This window comes from Theropithecus gelada, chromosome 19 (genome assembly GCF_003255815.1).
Source record: "Theropithecus gelada isolate Dixy chromosome 19, Tgel_1.0, whole genome shotgun sequence".
NCBI lineage: Eukaryota > Metazoa > Chordata > Mammalia > Primates > Cercopithecidae > Theropithecus > Theropithecus gelada.
This window is the reverse complement of record NC_037687.1, coordinates 41,912,991-41,931,720: the sequence shown is the minus strand read 5'-3', so window position 1 is coordinate 41,931,720 and position 18,730 is coordinate 41,912,991. Positions and strand designations below refer to the sequence as shown.

Sequence of the window (18,730 nt, the reverse complement as noted above, 5' to 3'; positions counted from 1 at the left end):
TTACCAGGAGAAAGAGTCTGAGCTAGCCAGGGGAGTCAGGAGGGAAAAGCAGTCCAGACAAAGTGGTGGCTCCCACCGTCCGTCTCACCCTACCTCCCTCCATTGGCCTCCCACAGTCTTCCATTTTCCATTTCAATGGGCGCAAGTTCCCTGGATGGCCACAGAGCCACCTGCTCAGAGTCAGACCTGGGTTCAAGTGGCCACATGTGCCTCCGCTTCCCATGGCGGCCACACTGTGCTGTGCAGTGGGCGGCCCAGCAGCCCCCGTGTGTGCTGTCGTCAGCACGTGCCCCTGGGCTGGAGTGACAGTCTGCTCCCCAGCCTCTGCCTGGAATGCAGGCACCTGTGTTTGAACAGGCCCCGCACAAGTGCTCAGTGACTGCCCTGTGTCGATCTCCACAGATCTCCACAGCACGCCGTGGCATAGAACTTGGCATTTATTCACACAGTGAGTGCCTGCTGCGCACCGGGGCCTCTGCAGGGAGCTGGAATGGTCAGACCAGACCCCGGCCATCCTGGCACGGACGGAGGCCCATGGGAAACAGCTAGCAAATAATGCCAAAAGCCAGGAATGAATTGTGCCAGGGGACAGCCTTCAGACACCGGTGGGGTCTGAGGGTGGATGGGATGCAGGGCTGGAGAAAGTGTCAAATCTAGCCTAGGGCCAGGGATAATGTCCCCGAACAAGGGTCAGGAGGGTCACGTCTGCCAAGGATGAGGGGGACAGGGAGGAGGGAGCGGATGAAGAGGAGGGGGGTTCAGTGGGGCGGAGAGGCATTCATCTGGGATGCAGTTACACGGATGTTTGCTCTGTTTTTTAAATTGTGTGTATATACGCAACATATATATATAGACACACACACATTCTGGGCCTCAATATATGTTGTGAACCTCAATATGTATATATACAACTATATATATATACACACTAGGTTTTTTTTAAAGTATGCTGAATTCCTCATTCAGATGAGTGTATATATAACTATTTACCATTAAAAAAAACAACCAGAAGGGAAAGATGAGGCATGGAGGAAGTATGTCTATAAACTGGAGTCGCATGTGCAGAGCCCCTGAGGTGGGGAGGAGGGTGGCATCGTCAGGCCACTGAACACAGGCCCCTTGGCTCAAGTATAGAAATTGTGGCTGGGCACAGTGGCTCATGCCTGTAATCCCAGCACTTTGGGAGGCCAAGGCAGGAGCGTCACTTGAGGCCAGGAGTTTGAGACCAGCCTGGGCAGCATAGACCCACTTCTATCCCCCAACCAAACTGCTTTTTTTTTTTTTTTTTCTTTTTGGGATGGAGTTTCGCTCTTGTTGCCCAGGCTGGAGTGCAGTGGCGCAATCTCAGCTCACTGCAACCTCCACCTCCCAGGTTCAAGCGATTCTCCTGCCTCATCCTCCCGAGTAGCTGGGATTACAGGCCACCACACCCAACTAATTTTTGTATTTATAGTAGAGACAGGGTTTCACCATGTTGGCCAGGCTAGTCTCGAACTCCTGCCCTCGGGTGACCCACCTTGGCTTCCCAAAGTGCTGAGATTACAGGCATGAGCCATCATGCTTGGCCAAAATTTTTTTTTAATTAGCTGGGTATGGCAGTAGGCTTCTGCAGTCCCAGCTACTCAAGAGGCTGAGGTGAGAGGATCACTTGAGCCTGGTAGTTCGAGACTGCAGTGGGCTGTGATTGCACCACTGCACTCCGTCCTGGGTAACTAATTGACACCCTGTTGATCAATCAATCACTCCATCCTAGGTGACAGAGCAAGACCCTATAGGTAGGTAGGTAGGTAGGTAGGTAGGTAGGTAGGTAGGTAGGTAGGTAGATAGATAGATAGATAGATAGATAGATAGATAGATAGATAGATAGACAGATGGATAGACAGACAGATAGATGGATGGATAGATAGATAGATGGATAGAGACATAGATAGGGCAGTCAGTGGGAGGTTGGGGAAGTCAGCAGTGGCCAGAACATTCAGGGCCCTACCAGCTCCTTTATGGAGTTTGGATCTCATCTTAAGAGCAGCGAGGGTAATGCGGGTGGATTTGTCTTCCAAAATATGGTGCTGGCGGTGAGACAGGAGGCAAAGTCTGAGGGGGCTGAGGCTTGGATCTGCATGGGAGGACGTGGGCCTGAGCTGGAGGACAGAGCAATTGTGGATGTGGCGACAGGCGGCATTGCCAGGAAATAAGCCAGGAGGGAGATGCAGGCCCAGGGCACAGCCAGCAAGCCATGTGAGAGTCCAGGGTGACTGCCACGTGTCTGGAGACTGCTGTGGCCTGGGAGCGCCTGAGGCGTTTGTGAGAAGAGGAGGCAGGGTGGGGCAGTCAGGGGGGACTGATTCTTCCAGTCACTGACCTTTGCAGCGCCCACTCTGTGCCAGGTGTCATTCCAGACACAGCGGTGCAGCAGCATGCCTCCCTTATGGAGCTGTCATTCTCCTGGAGACAGGACAAGACAGACAGACAGCCGAACCATTATGGAGCGTGCCGGCAGGTGATAAGTGCTGGGGAGGAAAGGCAAACAGAGCGGGTCTCCGGGAAGGCTTCTCGGAGGAGGTGATGCATTGTAGGAAGCCAGGGTGAGATGCAGGCAGTGGAAACAGATGTCCAGACCCTGAGGGTGAATTTATTCGCAGTGCTCCAGAAATGGTCAGGCGGCCAGAGGGGCTGAAGCAGGTGTGACGGGGGAGAGTGGTAGGAGCCTGGTTCTGGTGGGCATATTGACCACAGTCAGATGCTGGGATTTGGTTCCAAGGGACATGGGAGCCATGGGAGGCATTTGAGCACATCATCTGACTTAATGTTTTTAAAAAGATTACTGCGGGCTGGGCACGGTGGCTCATACCTGTAATCCCAGCACTTTGGGAGGCTGAGGCAGGCAGATCACTTGAGCCCAGGAGTTCAAGACCAGCCTGGGCAACATGGCAAAACCCCATGTCTACAAAAAATTAGCTGGGTGTGGTGGCACACGCGTGTTTGGGAGGCTGAGGTCGGAGGATTGCTTGAGCCCGGGAAGTGGAGGCTACAGTGAGCCGAGATCACATCACGGCACTCAGCCTGGGTGACAAAGCAAGACCCTATCTCAAAAAATGATAATAATAAAATGTAAAAATAAAAACTAGAAAGGATCACTGTGGGCTGCTCTGGAGAGGACAGACTGTCTTGGGCAGTGGGAGGATGATGAGCAACATTCAAAGACTGCCAGGAGAGGGATGGGTCCTGACACGCCCAAGCAGGGAGCCCCCACCCATTCCCTTCCCCGGGCTACGGCCCTCGCCGTGGAAGCCGCTGCAGCCTGTAGCAGCTTGTGCCCATCAATGGCCTCACAGATGCTCCCTCCAGACATTCGTCATGGGAGCCCAGCTGCCAGGCATGCTGCCAGGCGCCAGCGCCTGCCGTGGGCACCACGGTGGGCTGAGTGACCCTGGGCAGGCAGCCACCTGGCCCTCGCCCTCTCCTGAGGCAGCGCACACTCCTGAGCTTTCTGGGCTTCCAGAGCAATTTGTCTGAGCTGTTAGGAGCAGTCAGAGGCTCTCGGCTCCACGTGGAGCTGACGCAGCCGCAGCCAGCCGGGCGTTCCCAGGCAGGCAGGAAGCACGTGGCCTTGCTTCCCCAGGCTGTGCCAGGAGTCCCTGGGATGCCCTTCTGGGGGCACAGCCCTGAAAGGTAATCTGAGGGCCTGAAGATCCACCGGGGCCCACCCTGCCTGTGTTAGGTCACCCGAGACCGAGACCTCCTCAGGGAGTCACAGTCACAGTCAGCTTGGGAAGAGGAAGCCAGGGAGCCAGGCAGAGATCTGTGGGCAGGGAGCAGTGCAAAGGTCCCGAGGTAGAAGCGAAGGGAGTGCAGGAGCCAGGCAGAGATCTGTGGGCAGGGAGCAGTGCAAAGGTCCCGAGGTAGAAGCATTTCTGGTGTATTTGAGGACAGCTTCTGCATGGCTGGAGCAGAGTGAAGGAGAGGGAGTGTGGAGGAGCTGGGGGCAGACGCGGGCCCCTGAGGGGAGGGCTCTGGGTCTTACCAGAGTGAGGTGGAACCCTGAGAGAGTCCCGATCTGATTCTCATGTTCTCAGGATCTCTCTGGCTGTGTTTTGAGGCTGGGGAAGGATGCAGGAGGGAGGGGGAGCCAGGAGGAGGCCGCTCTGATGATACAGGTGGCAGTGGTTGGTGGAGGTAGCGAGCAGTGGCTGGATTGAGATTTCTGTTGAATCTCTCGCCTAGACCCTCTCTCTGTCCACTTTCTGAAGGCCCGTTGTTTCTGCCCCGCAGGCCACAGGGTGATGTGGCCGCTCACGGCTCCTACACCGGAGCACAATTCCAGCCACACGCGGGGGCAAATTGGCTCTTCAGCCCACGACACATGTCAGGGAGACAAAGCAAGACTGGTCCGGAGTGAAGGCCAAGTGGCTAGGGGCCCGCAGGGTGTGCAGGTGAGCAGTGTGACTTCAGGGCTCTGCTTCTGACTGCCTGTGTCTGCATCCCAGCTCCACCTTTTACCCCAGCTGTGTGATCTCCATCAGCCCCCTTAGGTGCTCTGAGGCTCAATGTCCTCATCTGTAAAATGGGGGTAATAATAGGATCTGTCGGGCGGGCACAGTGGCTCATGCCTGTAATCCCAGCACTTTGGGAGGCTGAGGCAGGCGGATCACCTGAGGTCAGGAGTTTGAGACCAGCCTGGCCAGCATGATGAAACCCCACCTCTACTAAAAAAAAAGAAATTAGCCAGGTGTGGTGGCGGGCACCTGTAGTCCCAGATACTCGAGAGGCTGAGGCGAGAGAATCACTTGAACCTGGGAGGCAGAGGTTGCAGTGAGCCGAGAGGGTACCACTGCACTCCAGCCTGGGTGACAGAGCTAGACTCTGTCTCTCAAAAAAAAAAAAAAAATTGGATCCATCATCTAAGGTTGTGAGGGTGGACTGAGACCATGAGTTTAAAGCACTTATTACAGGGCCAGAGACATAGCTGGACTCAAGTGTATCAGCTGCTGCTGTGTTTTATTCTCATGTATTATGTATTAATATTTATCATTAACAATTGTTGTCACTGGGAGTACAGAATGGTGGTTAAAAGTATCATCTCTCAAGCCAGACTACCTATGTCTACGTCCCGGCTCTTATCCCCCTATAGCTACATCATTTGGGGCAAGTTATTTCATCTCCCTGGGCCTCAGTTCCTGGGCCTCCGTTTCCCCCACCTGGAACATGGGAGTGGTGGTAGTTCCTGTCTCGGGGTTGCCACGGCGGCTAAGTGAGGTGACGCATATAAGATGCTTAGAACAAGACCAGGCAGCTTCCACAGGCTCGGAGTGGTCAGCACCGTCACTGTCACGGCCACCTACTGTGCCACTGCTCCTCTTCCTGCAGGCAGGGACCACAGCTCGCTCTCTGAGAGCCTGTCACCCACCCAGGACCACCCGTCGGTCCCCTTCAGAGTCCCCAGGCTGAACAGACCAAAAGCATTGCACACACTTATGCAGCTGGTATGATTTCTCTACCCAGCCTCTGGTTTTTCAGCTTTTTTGAAAGCATAAATCCTTTGACTCCAACAAAATGATAAATGCTCCCCTAAGCTGTCAAACAGGTAAATGCATAGCCTCTGTGGTTGAAGGTGAGGATGGGAGCACAGAGCAGGATGCCTGCCCCTCCCCTGCTACCACCACTGCTGTCTGAGCCCAGAGCCCAGGGACCCCACCACCACCTCCCTGGGACCTGCAGCTCCCTGGTTCCTCCTCGGGACTCAGTGCTGAGCACTTAGCACATAGGATGTCATGAGGCAGGTGCTGTCATTGCCTCATTTCTCAGAGGAGGAAACTGAGGCTCACTGAAGGGAATAGACCCCATCCAAGTTGGCCAGTGTGTTGACTGGAGCCAGGATTGGAACCTGCGTCAGGTGGACAGCAAAGCCCACACTATCTTGCCCCAGTTTTCAAGTTGATACTGAGGCTTCAGGAGAACTCATGGGCACACTGGCACTCCAGAAAGAATGTTCAGGCCGGGGGCTGTGGCTCATGCCTGTAATCCCAGCACTTTGGGAAGCCGAGCGAATCAGGAGGTCAGAAGTTCGAGACCAGCCTGGAGAAACCCTGTCTCCACTAAAAATACAAAAATTAATTGGGCATAGTGGTGGGTGCCTGTAATCCCAGCTACTCAGGAGGCTGAGGCAGGAGAATCACTTGAACCCAGGAGGCAGAGGTTGCAGTGAGCCCAGATTGCGCTACTGCATGCCAGTCTGGGTGACAGAGCGAGACTCTGTCTCAAAAAAAAAAAAAAAAAGTTCACTCTGTCCATTGGCAGGTGGGGTCAGAACTCACACCTGTAATCGCAGCATTTGGGCCAGTTGAGGCAGGGGGATCGCTTGAGTCCAGGAGTTCTAGACCAACTGGGGCAACGTAGCAAGACCCCATCTCTAAAAAACAAAGTTTAAAAATTAACTGGTTGAACATGCATATAGTCCTAGATACTCAGGAGGTTGAAGTGGGAGGATCGCTTGAGCCCAGGAGTTCAACACTGCAGTGAACTATGATTTCACTGCTGCACTCCAGCCTGGTTGACAGAACAAGACCCTGTCTCTTAAAAAAAAGAACTCCACTAGGCCGGGCGCGGTGGCTCACACCTGTAATCCCAGCACTTTGGGAGGCTGAAGCGGGCGGATCACGAGGTCGGGAGATCGAGACCATCCTGGCTAACAGGGTGAAACCCAATCTCTACTAAAAATACAAAAATTAGCTGGGCGTGGTGGCGGGAGCCTGTAATCCCAGCTACTCGGGAGGCTGAGACAGGAGAATGGCATGAACCTGGGAGGCAGAGGTTGCAGTGAGCCGAGGTAGTGCCACTGCACTCCAGCCTGGGCAACAGAGCAAGACTCCGTCCCAAAAAAAAAAGAAAAACTCCACCTGGTGGAACAGGCATTCACTGATGCCACTGAGAAATGACCGAGCATGGTGCCTGGCACCTGGCATGGCTCGTGGCCCATGGGGTGTCGGGGAGGGGGCGCCCACCCACCTCAGAGGGCTGGGTGGAGTTGCACAGCATATTCATGGAAATTATTATTTTGCCAAGGCCGTGCTGGGCTAGCAGAGTTTGAAGACAGGGACAGTCATGGGAATGCTTTAGGGCTGTAAGCAGCAAAATCCCAGCTCAGTTGGCGGACACTTGTTAATTAATTAATTTTTTTTTTTTTTTTTTTTTGAGACAGTCTTGCTCTGTCGCCCAGGCTGAAGTGCAGTGGCGCGATCTTGGCTCACCGCAACCTCTGCCTCCCAGGTGATTCTCCTGCCTCAGCCTCCTAAGTAACTGGGATTACAGGTGCACACCACCACACTTGGCTAATTTTTTTGTTTGTTTGTTTTTTGTATTTTTTAGTACAGATGGGGTTTCACCATGTTGGCCAGGCTGATCTCGAACTCCTGACCTCGGGTGATCCATTCGCCTCACCCTCCCAAGGTGCTAAGATTACAGGCATGAGCCACCCCGCCCAGCTGGCCACTTCCTTTTTACCCTGTGCCATTTATACAGTTTAATTAGACTTTTTAGGGTTTTTTTTTTTGTTTTATTTTGTTTTTGTTCGTTTTTGAGTGATGGGGACTCTGTCACCCAAGCTGGAATCCAGTGGCACAGTCCTGCCTCACTGCAGTCTCAAACTCCTGGGTTCAAGCGATTCTCCCACCTCAGGCTTCCAAGTAGCTGGAACTACAAGCATGTGCCACTCTGCCCAGCTTAATTTGGCTTTTATTCTGTACATGTTCCCCATCATTACTACTTCCAGAGATAATCCATTAGTGTACACTCCTCCAGAGATTTTTCTCCAAACCTTTACCAACCCAGTTCTTTCAAACATACCACTTAACCCTTACCTTGTGTGATATACAATGACTTTTTTAAAATTCTGGTTTATTTTGCCAGATGCAGTGGCTCACACCTGTAATCCCAGCTCTCAGGGAGGCAGAGGCAGGAGGATAGCTTGAGCCCAGGAGTTCGAGACCTGCCTGGACAATATAGCGAGACCCCATTGTCCATAAAAAGAAAAAAAAGGCCGGGCGCAGTGGCTCAAGCCTGTAATCCCAGCACTTTGAGAGGCCGAGACAGGCAGATCACGAGGTCAGGAGATCGAGACCATCCTGGCTAACCCGGTGAAACCCCGTCTCTACTAAAAAATACAAAAAACTAGCCGGGCGAGTTGGCGGACGCCTGTAGTCCCAGCTACTCGGGAGGCTAAGGCAGGAGAATGGCATAAACCCGGGAGGCGGAGCTTGCAGTGAGCTGAGATCCGGCCACTGCACTCCAGCCTGGGTGACAGAGCGAGACTCCGTCTCAAAAAAAAAAAAGAACACAGAGTGATGTTTTGTACCATGCATCGTTTCCATTTACTATAGCTCAGACCACCTGTCCTCATACGTAAACAGAGATTGACCTCTTTCTTTTCACTGGCTGCATAGTTTTCTTTTTCTTTTTTTTTAATTTTTTTTTATTTTTTTGAGATGGAGTCTCACTCTATCGCCCAGGCTGGAGTGCAGTGGCACAATCTCAGCTCACTGCAACCTCCGCCTCCCCGATTCACGCCATTCTCCTGCCTCAGCCTCCCGAGTAGCTGGGACTACAGGCGCCCGCCACCACGCCCGGCTAATTGTTTTGTATGTTTAGTAGAGACGGAGTTTCACCGCGTTAGCCATGATGGTCTCAATCTCCTGTCCTCATGATCTGCCCACCTCTGCCTCCCAAAGTGCTAGGATTACAAGCGTGAGCCACTGCGCCCGGCTGCATAGTTTTCGATCATAAGGATACACTTGTGGCAGGGTGTGGTGGCTCATGCCTGTGATAACTGCATCTTGGGAGGTCGAGGCAGGTGGATCACTTGAGGCCAGAAGTTCAAGACTAGCCTGACCAACATGGTGAAACCCCGTCTCTACTAAAAATAACAAAAATTATCCAGGTGTGGTGGTGCATACCTATAATCCCAGCTACTCGGGAGGCTGAGGCACGAGAATCACTTGAACCCCGGAGGCGCGAAGGCTGCAGTGAGCCGAGATTGCACCACTGCATTCCAGCCTGGCCATTTCCAACTTTTCCTGATTATAAACAGTACTACAGAGACCATCCTCATACCTGCCTGTGTGTGCTTGTGCAGGCCTTTTTTTTGCCGTTCGTTTGTTTGTTTGTTTGAGTAGCTAAGACTACAGGCATGTGCCACTATTCCCGGCTACTTTTATTTTTCTGTGGAGATGGGGTCTCTAGGGTTGGGCATGGTGCCTCACAACTGTAATCCTAGCACTTTGGGAGGCTGGGGTAGGAGGATCATTTGAGCCCAAGAGTTCAAGACCAGCCTGGGCAACGTAGCAATACCCCATCCCTATTTAAAAAATGAGAGAGAGAGAGAGAGAGATTAGGGTCTCTACAACATTCCTGGGCTCCAGCAGTTCTCCCACCTCAGCCTCCCAGAGTGCTGGGATTACAGCATGAGCCACTGTTCCCGGCCTTGTGCAGGCTTCTCTATTGCATGGATTTCTGGGAGGCCAAATGTTAAGCTGAGGCCAGTCATCCTTCAGTTCTCAGTTCTGATGCTCTTGTCTCCTGGGGAAAGCATTCCTGACCATTCTGTATTTTTTTAATTTTATTTTTATTTTTATTTTTTGAGACAGAGTCTCGCTCTGTCACCTGGGGTGGGGTGCAGTGGTGCAATCTCCGCTCACTGCAACCTCTGCCTCCCAGGTTCACGCCTTCTCCTGCCTTAGCCTCCTGAGTAGCTGGGACTACAGGCACATGCCACCACGCCCGGCTAATTTTTTGTATTTGTAGTAGAGACGGGGTTTCACTGTGTTAACCAGGATGGTCTCGATCTCCTGACCTCATGATCCACCGGCCTCGGCCTCCCAAAGTGCTGGGATTACAGGCGTGAGCCGCTGCACCAGGCCTCATTCCTGACCATTCTTGGTGTTACATGCTTCAGTAGTTCCCTGGACATCTCCTCACCAATGCATACTCTTTGCCCCATTGATAGATGTTGCTAAATTGTAGAAAGCATTACATAGTTGCTGTTTGTATCCAGGCTGACAATCCCTGCCTTTTGATGGGAGTGTTTAAACCATTCACTTTAAATGTAATTATTACTGCTAATGGTTGGTTTTGCATTAGCCATTTTGCTATTTGTTTTCTGTATGTCTACTATATTTCTTGCTTCTCTGTTCTTCCTTACTGCCTTATTATGTAGTAAATAAATACAATTTCAGGCCAGATGTGGTGGCTCACACCTGTAATCCCAGCACTTTGGGAGGCCCAGGCGGGCATATCACCTGAGGTCAGGAGTTCGAGACCAGCCTGGCCAGCATGGCAAAACCCTGTCTCTACTAAAAATACAAAAATTTAGCCGGGCATGGTGGCGTGCACCCATAATCTCATCTACTCAGGAGGCTGAGGCAGGAGAATCGCTTGAGCCAGGGAGGCGGAGGTTGTAGTGTAGTGGGCCAAGGCTGCACCACTGCCTTCCAGCCTAAGTGACAGAGTGAGACTCTGTTCCAAAAGTTAAAAATAAAAAATATGTATAATTTAGTATAACATTTGGATTCTACTCTTGTTTAACTATCTTTTTAGTTATTATAATGTGCATCTATCAGTGCAATTCAGGTTAATACTAAATTCCAATAAAATATAAAACTTTTCTCCAATATTGTACTATTTCCTTCTCCCTTTTTTGTGCTCTGTTTATCGGATATATTATATCCATATATGTTTTAACCCAGCAGTGTAGTATTATAATTATTGCCTTATACAGTCTTACATCTTTAAGGAAGTTAAGAGAAGGAATAACAAAGCATATACTTATAGAATCCTATTTTAAAGCACAGTTTGCCATCTTGGGCTATTCATTTCTGTCTACTGACTCAGGTCATTGTCTAGAGTCATTTCTTTCAACCTGAGGACTTTTTTGTTTTTCTTTTTTTGAGACGGAGTCTTGCTCTGTCACCTAGACTAGAGTGCAATGGCGCAATCTCAGCTCACTGCAACCTCTGCCTCCTGGGTTCAAGCAATTCTCCTGCCTTAGCCTCCTGAGTAGCTGAGATTACAGGTGCCTGCCACCACTCCATTGATTTTTGTATTTTTAGTAGAGTCGGGGTTTCGCCATGTTGGCCAGGCTGGTCTCGATCTCCTGACAGGTGATCCACCTGCCTTGGCTTCCCAAAGGGCTGGGATTAACCGGAGGAGTTTTAAAATTCTTTTGTATCAGGCAGATATGCTAGCAACAAATTCTCTCCATCTCTGTTTATAAAGGAACATCTTTCTGCTGCCTTCATTTTTCAAGGATGGTTTTGCTGGATATAGAATTCCTGGTTAACGGTTGTTTTCTTTCAGCACTTTAAAAATTACTTTTTATTTCATTCTTTTAAATGAGAAGTCAACAGTTAATTGTATTTTTTTTTTCTTTTTTATAGAAATGGGGTCTCATTATGTTTCCCAGGCTGGTTTCCAACTCCTGGGCTCAAGGGATCTTCCCGTCTCGGCCTCCCAAAGTGCTGGGATTATAGGCCTGTTAATTGTATTGATGCTCCCCTATATGTGATGCATCATCTTGAAGCTTTCAAGATGTTTATGTTAGCATTTAACTTTATTTTTATTTATTTATTTATTTAATTTTTTTTTGAGACAGAGTTTCACTCCTGTTGCCCAGGCTGGAGTGCAATGGCGTAATGGTGTGATCTCGGCTCACCGCAACCTCCGCCTCCCAGGTTCGAGGGATTCTCCTGCCTCAGCCTCCCGAGTAGCTGGGATTACAGGGGTGCGCCACCATGCCCGGCTAATTTTTTTGTATTTTAGTAAAGATGGGGTTTCTCCATGTTGATCAGACTGGTCTCAAATTTCTGACCTCAGGTGATCCACCCGCCTCGGCCTCCCAAAGTGCTGAGATTACAGGCGTGAGCCACCGCGCCCGGCCAGCATTTAACTTTCAACTCTTTTTCTAGGTGTGAATCTCTGTATTTTTCCTACTTGGTGTTTGTTGAGCTTCTTAGATGTGTAATGTTTTTCATCAGATTTAAGAAGTTTCCAACCATTATTTCTTCAAATATTTCTTCTGCCCCTTCTCTCCTCTCCTTCCAAAGTTCCTGATGCACATATGTTGGTACCCTTCATACCGTCCCAAAGTTTCTGCCCCGGAAGAGCTTCTTCATTCACTGAGCTGGGAACAGGTGGGGAGAGGACAAAATGGGACGAATTTCCTCTATTCTTGCCTAAAGTTCAGTTTCTCGAGCATAAATGCCTCTCAAATTGTCATACGTGTTTGGTCAGTTTTCAGAGTACTGAAATGGTTGGTTGTGGTCAATTTTGTCATCTCTGGGGAGAAGATTTGCCAGTCTTCTCATTTGACTATAGTCAAAAAGTACCATCCTGTGATACTGCTAAATTAACCCTCAAAAAGGATTTATTAACATATATATATAATCCTAGCTGGGTGTGGTGGCACACACCAGTGTTCCCAGCTACTTAGGAAGCTGAGGTGGGAGGATCACCTGAACCCAGGAATTTGAGGCCAGCCTGGGCAACATAGTGAGACGTTGTCTCTTTAAATAAACAAAAAACCAATAATCCTCCCCCCCCTCCCCCCCCCCCCCCGCAGAATGCCCCCTTTTATATACATATGTGTATGTTTTTGCATAGAAAAAGGTTGAGCAGGTGCAGTGGCTCACGCCTATAATCCCAACACTTTGGGAGGCTGAGTTGGGTGATCATCTGAGGTTAGGAGTTTGAGACCTGCCTGGCCAACATGGTGAAACGCTGTCTCTACTAAAAATACAAAAAACTTAGCTGGGTGTGGTAGCAAACATCTGTAATCCCAGCTATTGGGGAGGTTGAGGCAGGAGAATCGCTTGAACTCAGGAGACTGAGGATGGAGTGAGCCGAGATTGCACCACTGCACTGTGGCCTGGGTAACAGAGTGAGACTCTGTCTCAAAAAAAAAAAAAAAAAAAGAAAAAGGTTAAGGGCCAGGCCCAGTGATGGGAACATAGCGAAACCCCATCTCTACAAAAATTAGCCAGGCATAGTGGTGCATGCTGGTAGTCGCAGCTACTCAGAGGCTGAGGTGGGATGATCACTTGAGGCTGGGAGGTCGAGCCTGCGGTGAGCTGAGATCGCACCACTGCATTCCAGCCTGGGTGACAGAGTGAGACCCTGTCTCGAAAAAAAAAGAGAGAGAAAAGTTAGGAACGAAAAAGCGCAAACTATAAGCCATAGTTCCCTCTAGAGATGAGCAGGAGGTGGGATCCCCACCTTTAGCTGCATAGGTTGTACCAAGGAGACTGGAGTGAATTTTTCAGATTCCCATAGAGGAACCAAATGTGCTAGAAGGCCATCCTCGGGTGGGATTGGGTGCTGTGCAGCAACCTTGCCTTTTCTACAGATAGGTGTCTGTATTGTTGGAATTTTCCACAGCGGTAATATATTTGTGTCTCTCTTGTGCAAATGAACCTTTTTGATTCCCAGGAGTAAACTTCAATAGCGCTGTCTTGCCAAATGTGGAGTGGATTTGGTTTTTTTATCTCTCTCATTTTTGTTTTGCAGTGACATGGGCTCGAGGGTTGGCTACCCCGCTCAGGTTTACAAAACTGCCAGTGCAGAGACTCCTCGGCCCTCCCAGCTGGCCCAGCCCAGCCCCTTCCAGCTCTCCGCCTCCGTCCCCAAGTCCTTCTTCTCCAAGCAGCCTGTGCGCAATAAGCACCCAACAGGGTGGAAGAGAACGGAGGAGCCCCCACCACGGCCACTCCCCTTCAGTGACCCAAAGAAGTAAGTGCCTGGACGTCCAGCAAGGCGCTCGCCAGATCCACACCAGGGCGTGTCGGGGGCGGAAAGAGGGTGATGCCACATGCTGTCGTTGTACAGATGACTGTGAGCCAGTGTACACACTGGGGCTGCAGTTGCGAACAGGACAGGCGGGAACCCCTCTTAGGGAGCTGGCATTCCAACTGGGGTGACCAACAGTAAATGGAATGAATAGAGAAGCACGCAGTAGGTCCATGGCGGTTAGCCCTGTGCCGCATCCGGGTGAGGAACATTCCAGACAGGAGGAGCAGCTGCAAAGGTCCGGAGGCAGTGAGTGACACGGTTGCCTGCGGGCAGGCTGGGGTGGCTGGAACAGTTTGGGCCAGGGGAGGGTGTGGGGACATGAGGTCAGGGAGGGATGGGGACAGAACGCGGAGGGTCTTGCAGGCCACGTGGAAGGGGCTTGGTGTTTGCCCTGAGTGACATGGAGCCACGGGAGGGCATGGAGCAGAGATGGGGCAGGATCTAAATTGGGCGTTCCAGGATCTCTGTGGCTGCGTGTGGGGAGCAGCCTGCGAGGAGCAGGGAGGAGCTGCTGTCGTGGTCCAGGCGGAGACGAGGGGGCGGGAGCAGGGTGGGGGGCGGAGAGGGTGAGAAGAGGGCGGTTCCGGATAGATTATCTGAAATGGAGCAGACCGGGCTTGCTGGTAGGGTGGATGTGGTGTGAGAGAAAGAGAGGGGTTGAGGATGATGCCGTGCCTTGAAGCCCGGAGGATAGACTTGCCTTGAGTGGGGAGCAGTCTTGGGAAAGGCACAGTAGTTCAATCCTGGATGCTTCGGTGTGAGATTCGCAGGAGACATCCAGACGGAGGCGTCGGGGAGGCCCTTGAGTAGGGGAATCCCGAATTCAGTGGAGAGGTCAGGCTCGAGGGAGAACTTTGGGTATTAATCAGCCTAGAGCTGCGAGGCTGGAAGAGCACCTAAGGCAGGGTGTGGATAGAGAACTGTGGGACTGAGACTGAAACCCCTTGGCGTTGAGCCAAAGTGAGAAACCGGGGAAGGAGGTGGGGCAGGGAAGGCGGGGAGGTGCAGAGGCGGGGCCAGGGGAGGCGGAGCTCAGGCGAGGAGGCGGGGCCCAGGCCAGGGTGATGAGCCTGAGAACTGACTATATAGGGTTAAGCCTCCCAGAGGTCTTTCGAGGGTTCAGGAGAAAAGGGTGAGGCAGAATTGAGGAGCTGTGTAAGCAGTTCATTTGGGGCATTTTACTTTAAAGTGAAAGAGGAGAGGGGTGTGCAGTTGAGAAAGAGTTTTGTTTTTCACTTGGAGGATACAGGAGCTACCATTTCCTGAGCACTCGCCACATCTAGGTTCATTCTAAGTGGTTTGATGCAAATGAATTTACTGGATCCCGCAACAGCTCCATGGGGGTGGACCTGTCCTCCCCCCATCCCACCACCGTTTTTGTTTTTTGTTTTTTGGTTTTTTTTTTGAGACAGAGTTTCACTCTTGTTGCCCTGGCTGAAGTGCAATGGTGCTATCTCGGCTCACTACCACCTCTACCTCTCGGGTTCTAGTGATTCTCCAGCCTCAGCCTCCCGAGTAGCTGGGGTTACAGGTGTGTGCCACCACGCCCGGCTAATTTTGTATTTTTAGTAGAGACAGGGTTTCACAATGTTAGGCTGGTCTCAAACTCCTGGCCTCAAGTGATCTGTCCGCCTGAGCCTCCCAAAGTGCAGGGATTACAGGCATGAGCCACTGTGCCTGGCCCCTGTCCTCCCCCTTTTACAGATGAGGCAGCTGAGGCCCAGAGTCACACAGCTGATGAGAGATGCAGCCTGGATCAGAGCCCAGGAAGCCTGGATCAAGGCTCATGTCTCTTGAGTGAGGGGCTCTGCCCTCCTCCATCCTGTTCTTTTTAGTGTCATCTTTCATGACCTAGATGGAGACATTCAAATCGGGGGATGACACAGAGCTTGGAGGGAGAGACGTGTCAGGAGACAGAAACAGTGTCCCGGGAGATATCAGCAGGCGGGTGTGCTGAGCTCACGCTGAGAGCCAGAGGGGATTCTGAAAACTAGACTGATGGTTAAAACTGCTTAAAACCCCAGCAGCCTCCCATGCTCCCGGGATGAATGATGCAGGCTCACACTGACTACGCACGTTTTATACCAGGCGCCGTGTTCATTGCCCAAACTCCCGCTCAGACCCTGGATGATCTGTCCCTCACCTCTGCCCTCGTTCCCATCCACTCTCCCCTCCTCGCTCTGTTCCAGCCACACTGGCCTCTTGCTCCTCCTCACACTCTCCACATCGAGGCACACCCCAGGGCCTTTGCACTGGCTCTCAATGCTGCCTGCAGTGAGCTCCCTCCAGATCTTGTGGGGTGCAGCTCACGAGGACTCGCTCTAATGCCACCCCCTCACACAGGTCCTCCTGGCCGTCAGTAGCCCAGGCTGTCATTCCGTGTCGCTGTACTCTGTTCCACATCCTGTGTCCCCCATGGGAAATAGGTTCTGCCATCTTGGTCACAAGGCACTTGTAACGTGCCCGGCACACAGGGCATGCTCCATCCTGAACATAAGACGCGTGGATCTCGTTTGATTCTCACGGCGAACCCAATAAGTAGATACTATAAGGCCCCCACTTTTCAGTGTGCCCCAAGTTGGGCCCTGCTGAACCCTGTTACCCTCCTCAACAATCACCCGTGCACACTGCTTCCTCTGCCATGAACCCCCCAACCCACACCCCCACTCTAGGCTCACTCCTGCCCACCCATGTTAATTTGCTGGGGCAGCCGCAACAAAGTACCACACCCTAAGTGGCTTAAACTACAGAAATGTACCGTCTCACCGTTGTGGAGGCCAGAAGTCCAAGGTCCAGGCGTTGACAGGGTGGTTCCCTCCAAGGGCGGTGAGGGAGAACCTGTTCCTGGCCTCCCTCCTAGCAGCCAGTGGGTGCCAACACGTAGATGCATCACCCCCGTCTCCGCCTCCTCTTCGCATGACGTTCTCCCTGCGTCTGTGCCCACATTTCCCCTTTCTGTAAGGACACCAATCTAACGGAATTAGGGTCTACCTGATTTACTTGATTGCCTCTGGAAAGACTGTCTCCAAATGAGGTCACATTTGGAGATGCTGGGGCTTAGGACTTCAATATAGCTTTTTGTGGGGGCCCAGTTCAACCCATAGCACCACTCCTTGGGTATCAACACAGACACGTCTTTCTTGGAGAAGTTCTCTGAACCCCCACACCAGGCTCAGCCCACCCCCAGCACCTGTCCCAGGGAACAGCGAATGCCACTCCCATGGCAGCTTGCTTCCTCTCTGTCACCCCCACGGGGCCCAGAACAGAGACATCCTGAACCTCACCCAGACCACACACTTAGCAGGAGCTCAGAAGATATACCTGGAGAGACAACAGCCCTATGCAACAGCAAGAGCTTTCCCAGTGACGAAATCCAGAGGTGGCTTGTATGTGTGTGTGTTTGTGTAAACATGTGTAAACTAAACATATAAAATATCAGGGGGGACACAAATGAAATCGCTTCATAGTTCCTTTTAATATTTATTTATTTATTTATCTATGTATTTATTTATTTTTGAGACGAAGTGTCACTCTGTTGCCCAGGCAGGAGTGCAGTGGCGCGATCTCGGCTCACTGCAACCTCCACCTCCCAGGTTCAAGCACTTCTTCTGCCTCAGCCTCCCAAGTAGGTGGGACTACATGCGCACACCACCACTCCTGGCTAATTTTTGTTTTGTTTTGTTTTGTTCTTCTTAATTTTTGTGTTTTTAATAGAGACGAGGTTTCACCGTGTTAGGCTGGTCTCGAACTCCTGACCTCAGGTAATCCGCCCCCCTCGGCCTCCCAAAGTGCTGGGATTACAGTCGTGAGCCACTGCACTCGGCTCCTTTTAATATTTATTTAGTTGCAGATACATTTTAAAAATCACAACCAGAGCCGGTTGTGGTACGGTGGCTCACGCCTATAATCCCAGCACTTTGGGAGGCCGAGGCAGGCAGATCACCTGAGGTTGGGAGTTCAAGACCACCCTGACCAGCATGGAGAAACCCCGTCTCTACTAAGAATACAAAATTAGCCAGGCGTGATGGCGCATGCCTGTAATCTGTTCCACATCCTGTGTCCAGCTACTCGGGAGGCTGAGGCAGGAGAATTGCTTGAACCCAGGAGATGGAGGTTGCAGTGAACCAAGATCACGCCGTTGCACTCCAGCCTGGGCAACAAGAGCTAAACTCTATCTCAAAAAAAAAAAAAAAAAATCACAACCAGATGCAGTGGCTTACACCTGTACTCCCAGCACTTTGGAAGGCCGAGGCGGGGGAATTGCTTGAGCCTAGAAGTTGGAAGCCAACCTGGGCAACAACATGGTGAGGTACCATCTGTATAAAAAAATTTTTTCGGCCAGGCGTGGTGGCTCATGCCTATAATCCCAGCACTTTGGGAGGCCGGGATGGGTGGATCACGTGAGGTCAGGAGTTTGAGACCAGCCTGGCCAACATGATGAAACCCCATCTCTACTAAAACTACAAAAATTAACCGGGTGTGGTGGCGCATGCCTGTAATCCCAGCTACTCGGGAGGCTGAGGCTGGAGAATGGCTTGAACCCGGGAGGCGGAGGTTGCAGTGAGCCGAGATTGCGCCATTGCACTCCAGCCTAGGCAACAAGAGCAAAACTCTTTCTCAAAAGAAAGACAAAAGAGAAAAAGGTTTTTTTTCAAGGCGGGTGGATCACCTGAGGTCAGGAGTTCAAGACCAGCCTGGCGAACATAGTGAAACCCCATCTCTACAAAAATACAAAAATTAGCCAAGTATGATGGCGAGTGCCTGTAGTCCCAATTATTGGGAGGCTGAGGCGGGAGAATCACTTGTACCCAGGAGGCAGAGGTTTCAGTGAGCCGAGATCATGCCACTGCACTCCAGTCTAGGTGACAGAGCGAGACTGTCTCAAAAAAAAAAAAAAAAA

General features: G+C 51.3%; 1 protein-coding gene across 2 annotated transcripts in view; it reads left to right on the top strand.

Moving 5' to 3' along the window:
• The window catches only part of SIPA1L3 (signal induced proliferation associated 1 like 3), a 308,788-nt gene that overhangs the window by 268,478 nt on the left and 21,580 nt on the right, over nt 1–18,730 (top strand). For both annotated transcript variants that reach the window (XM_025368227.1, XM_025368228.1), the window contains exon 16: nt 13,549–13,770. In XM_025368227.1, the coding sequence (XP_025224012.1) occupies nt 13,549–13,770 (222 nt within the window). The remainder of the gene's footprint in view (nt 1–13,548; nt 13,771–18,730) is intronic.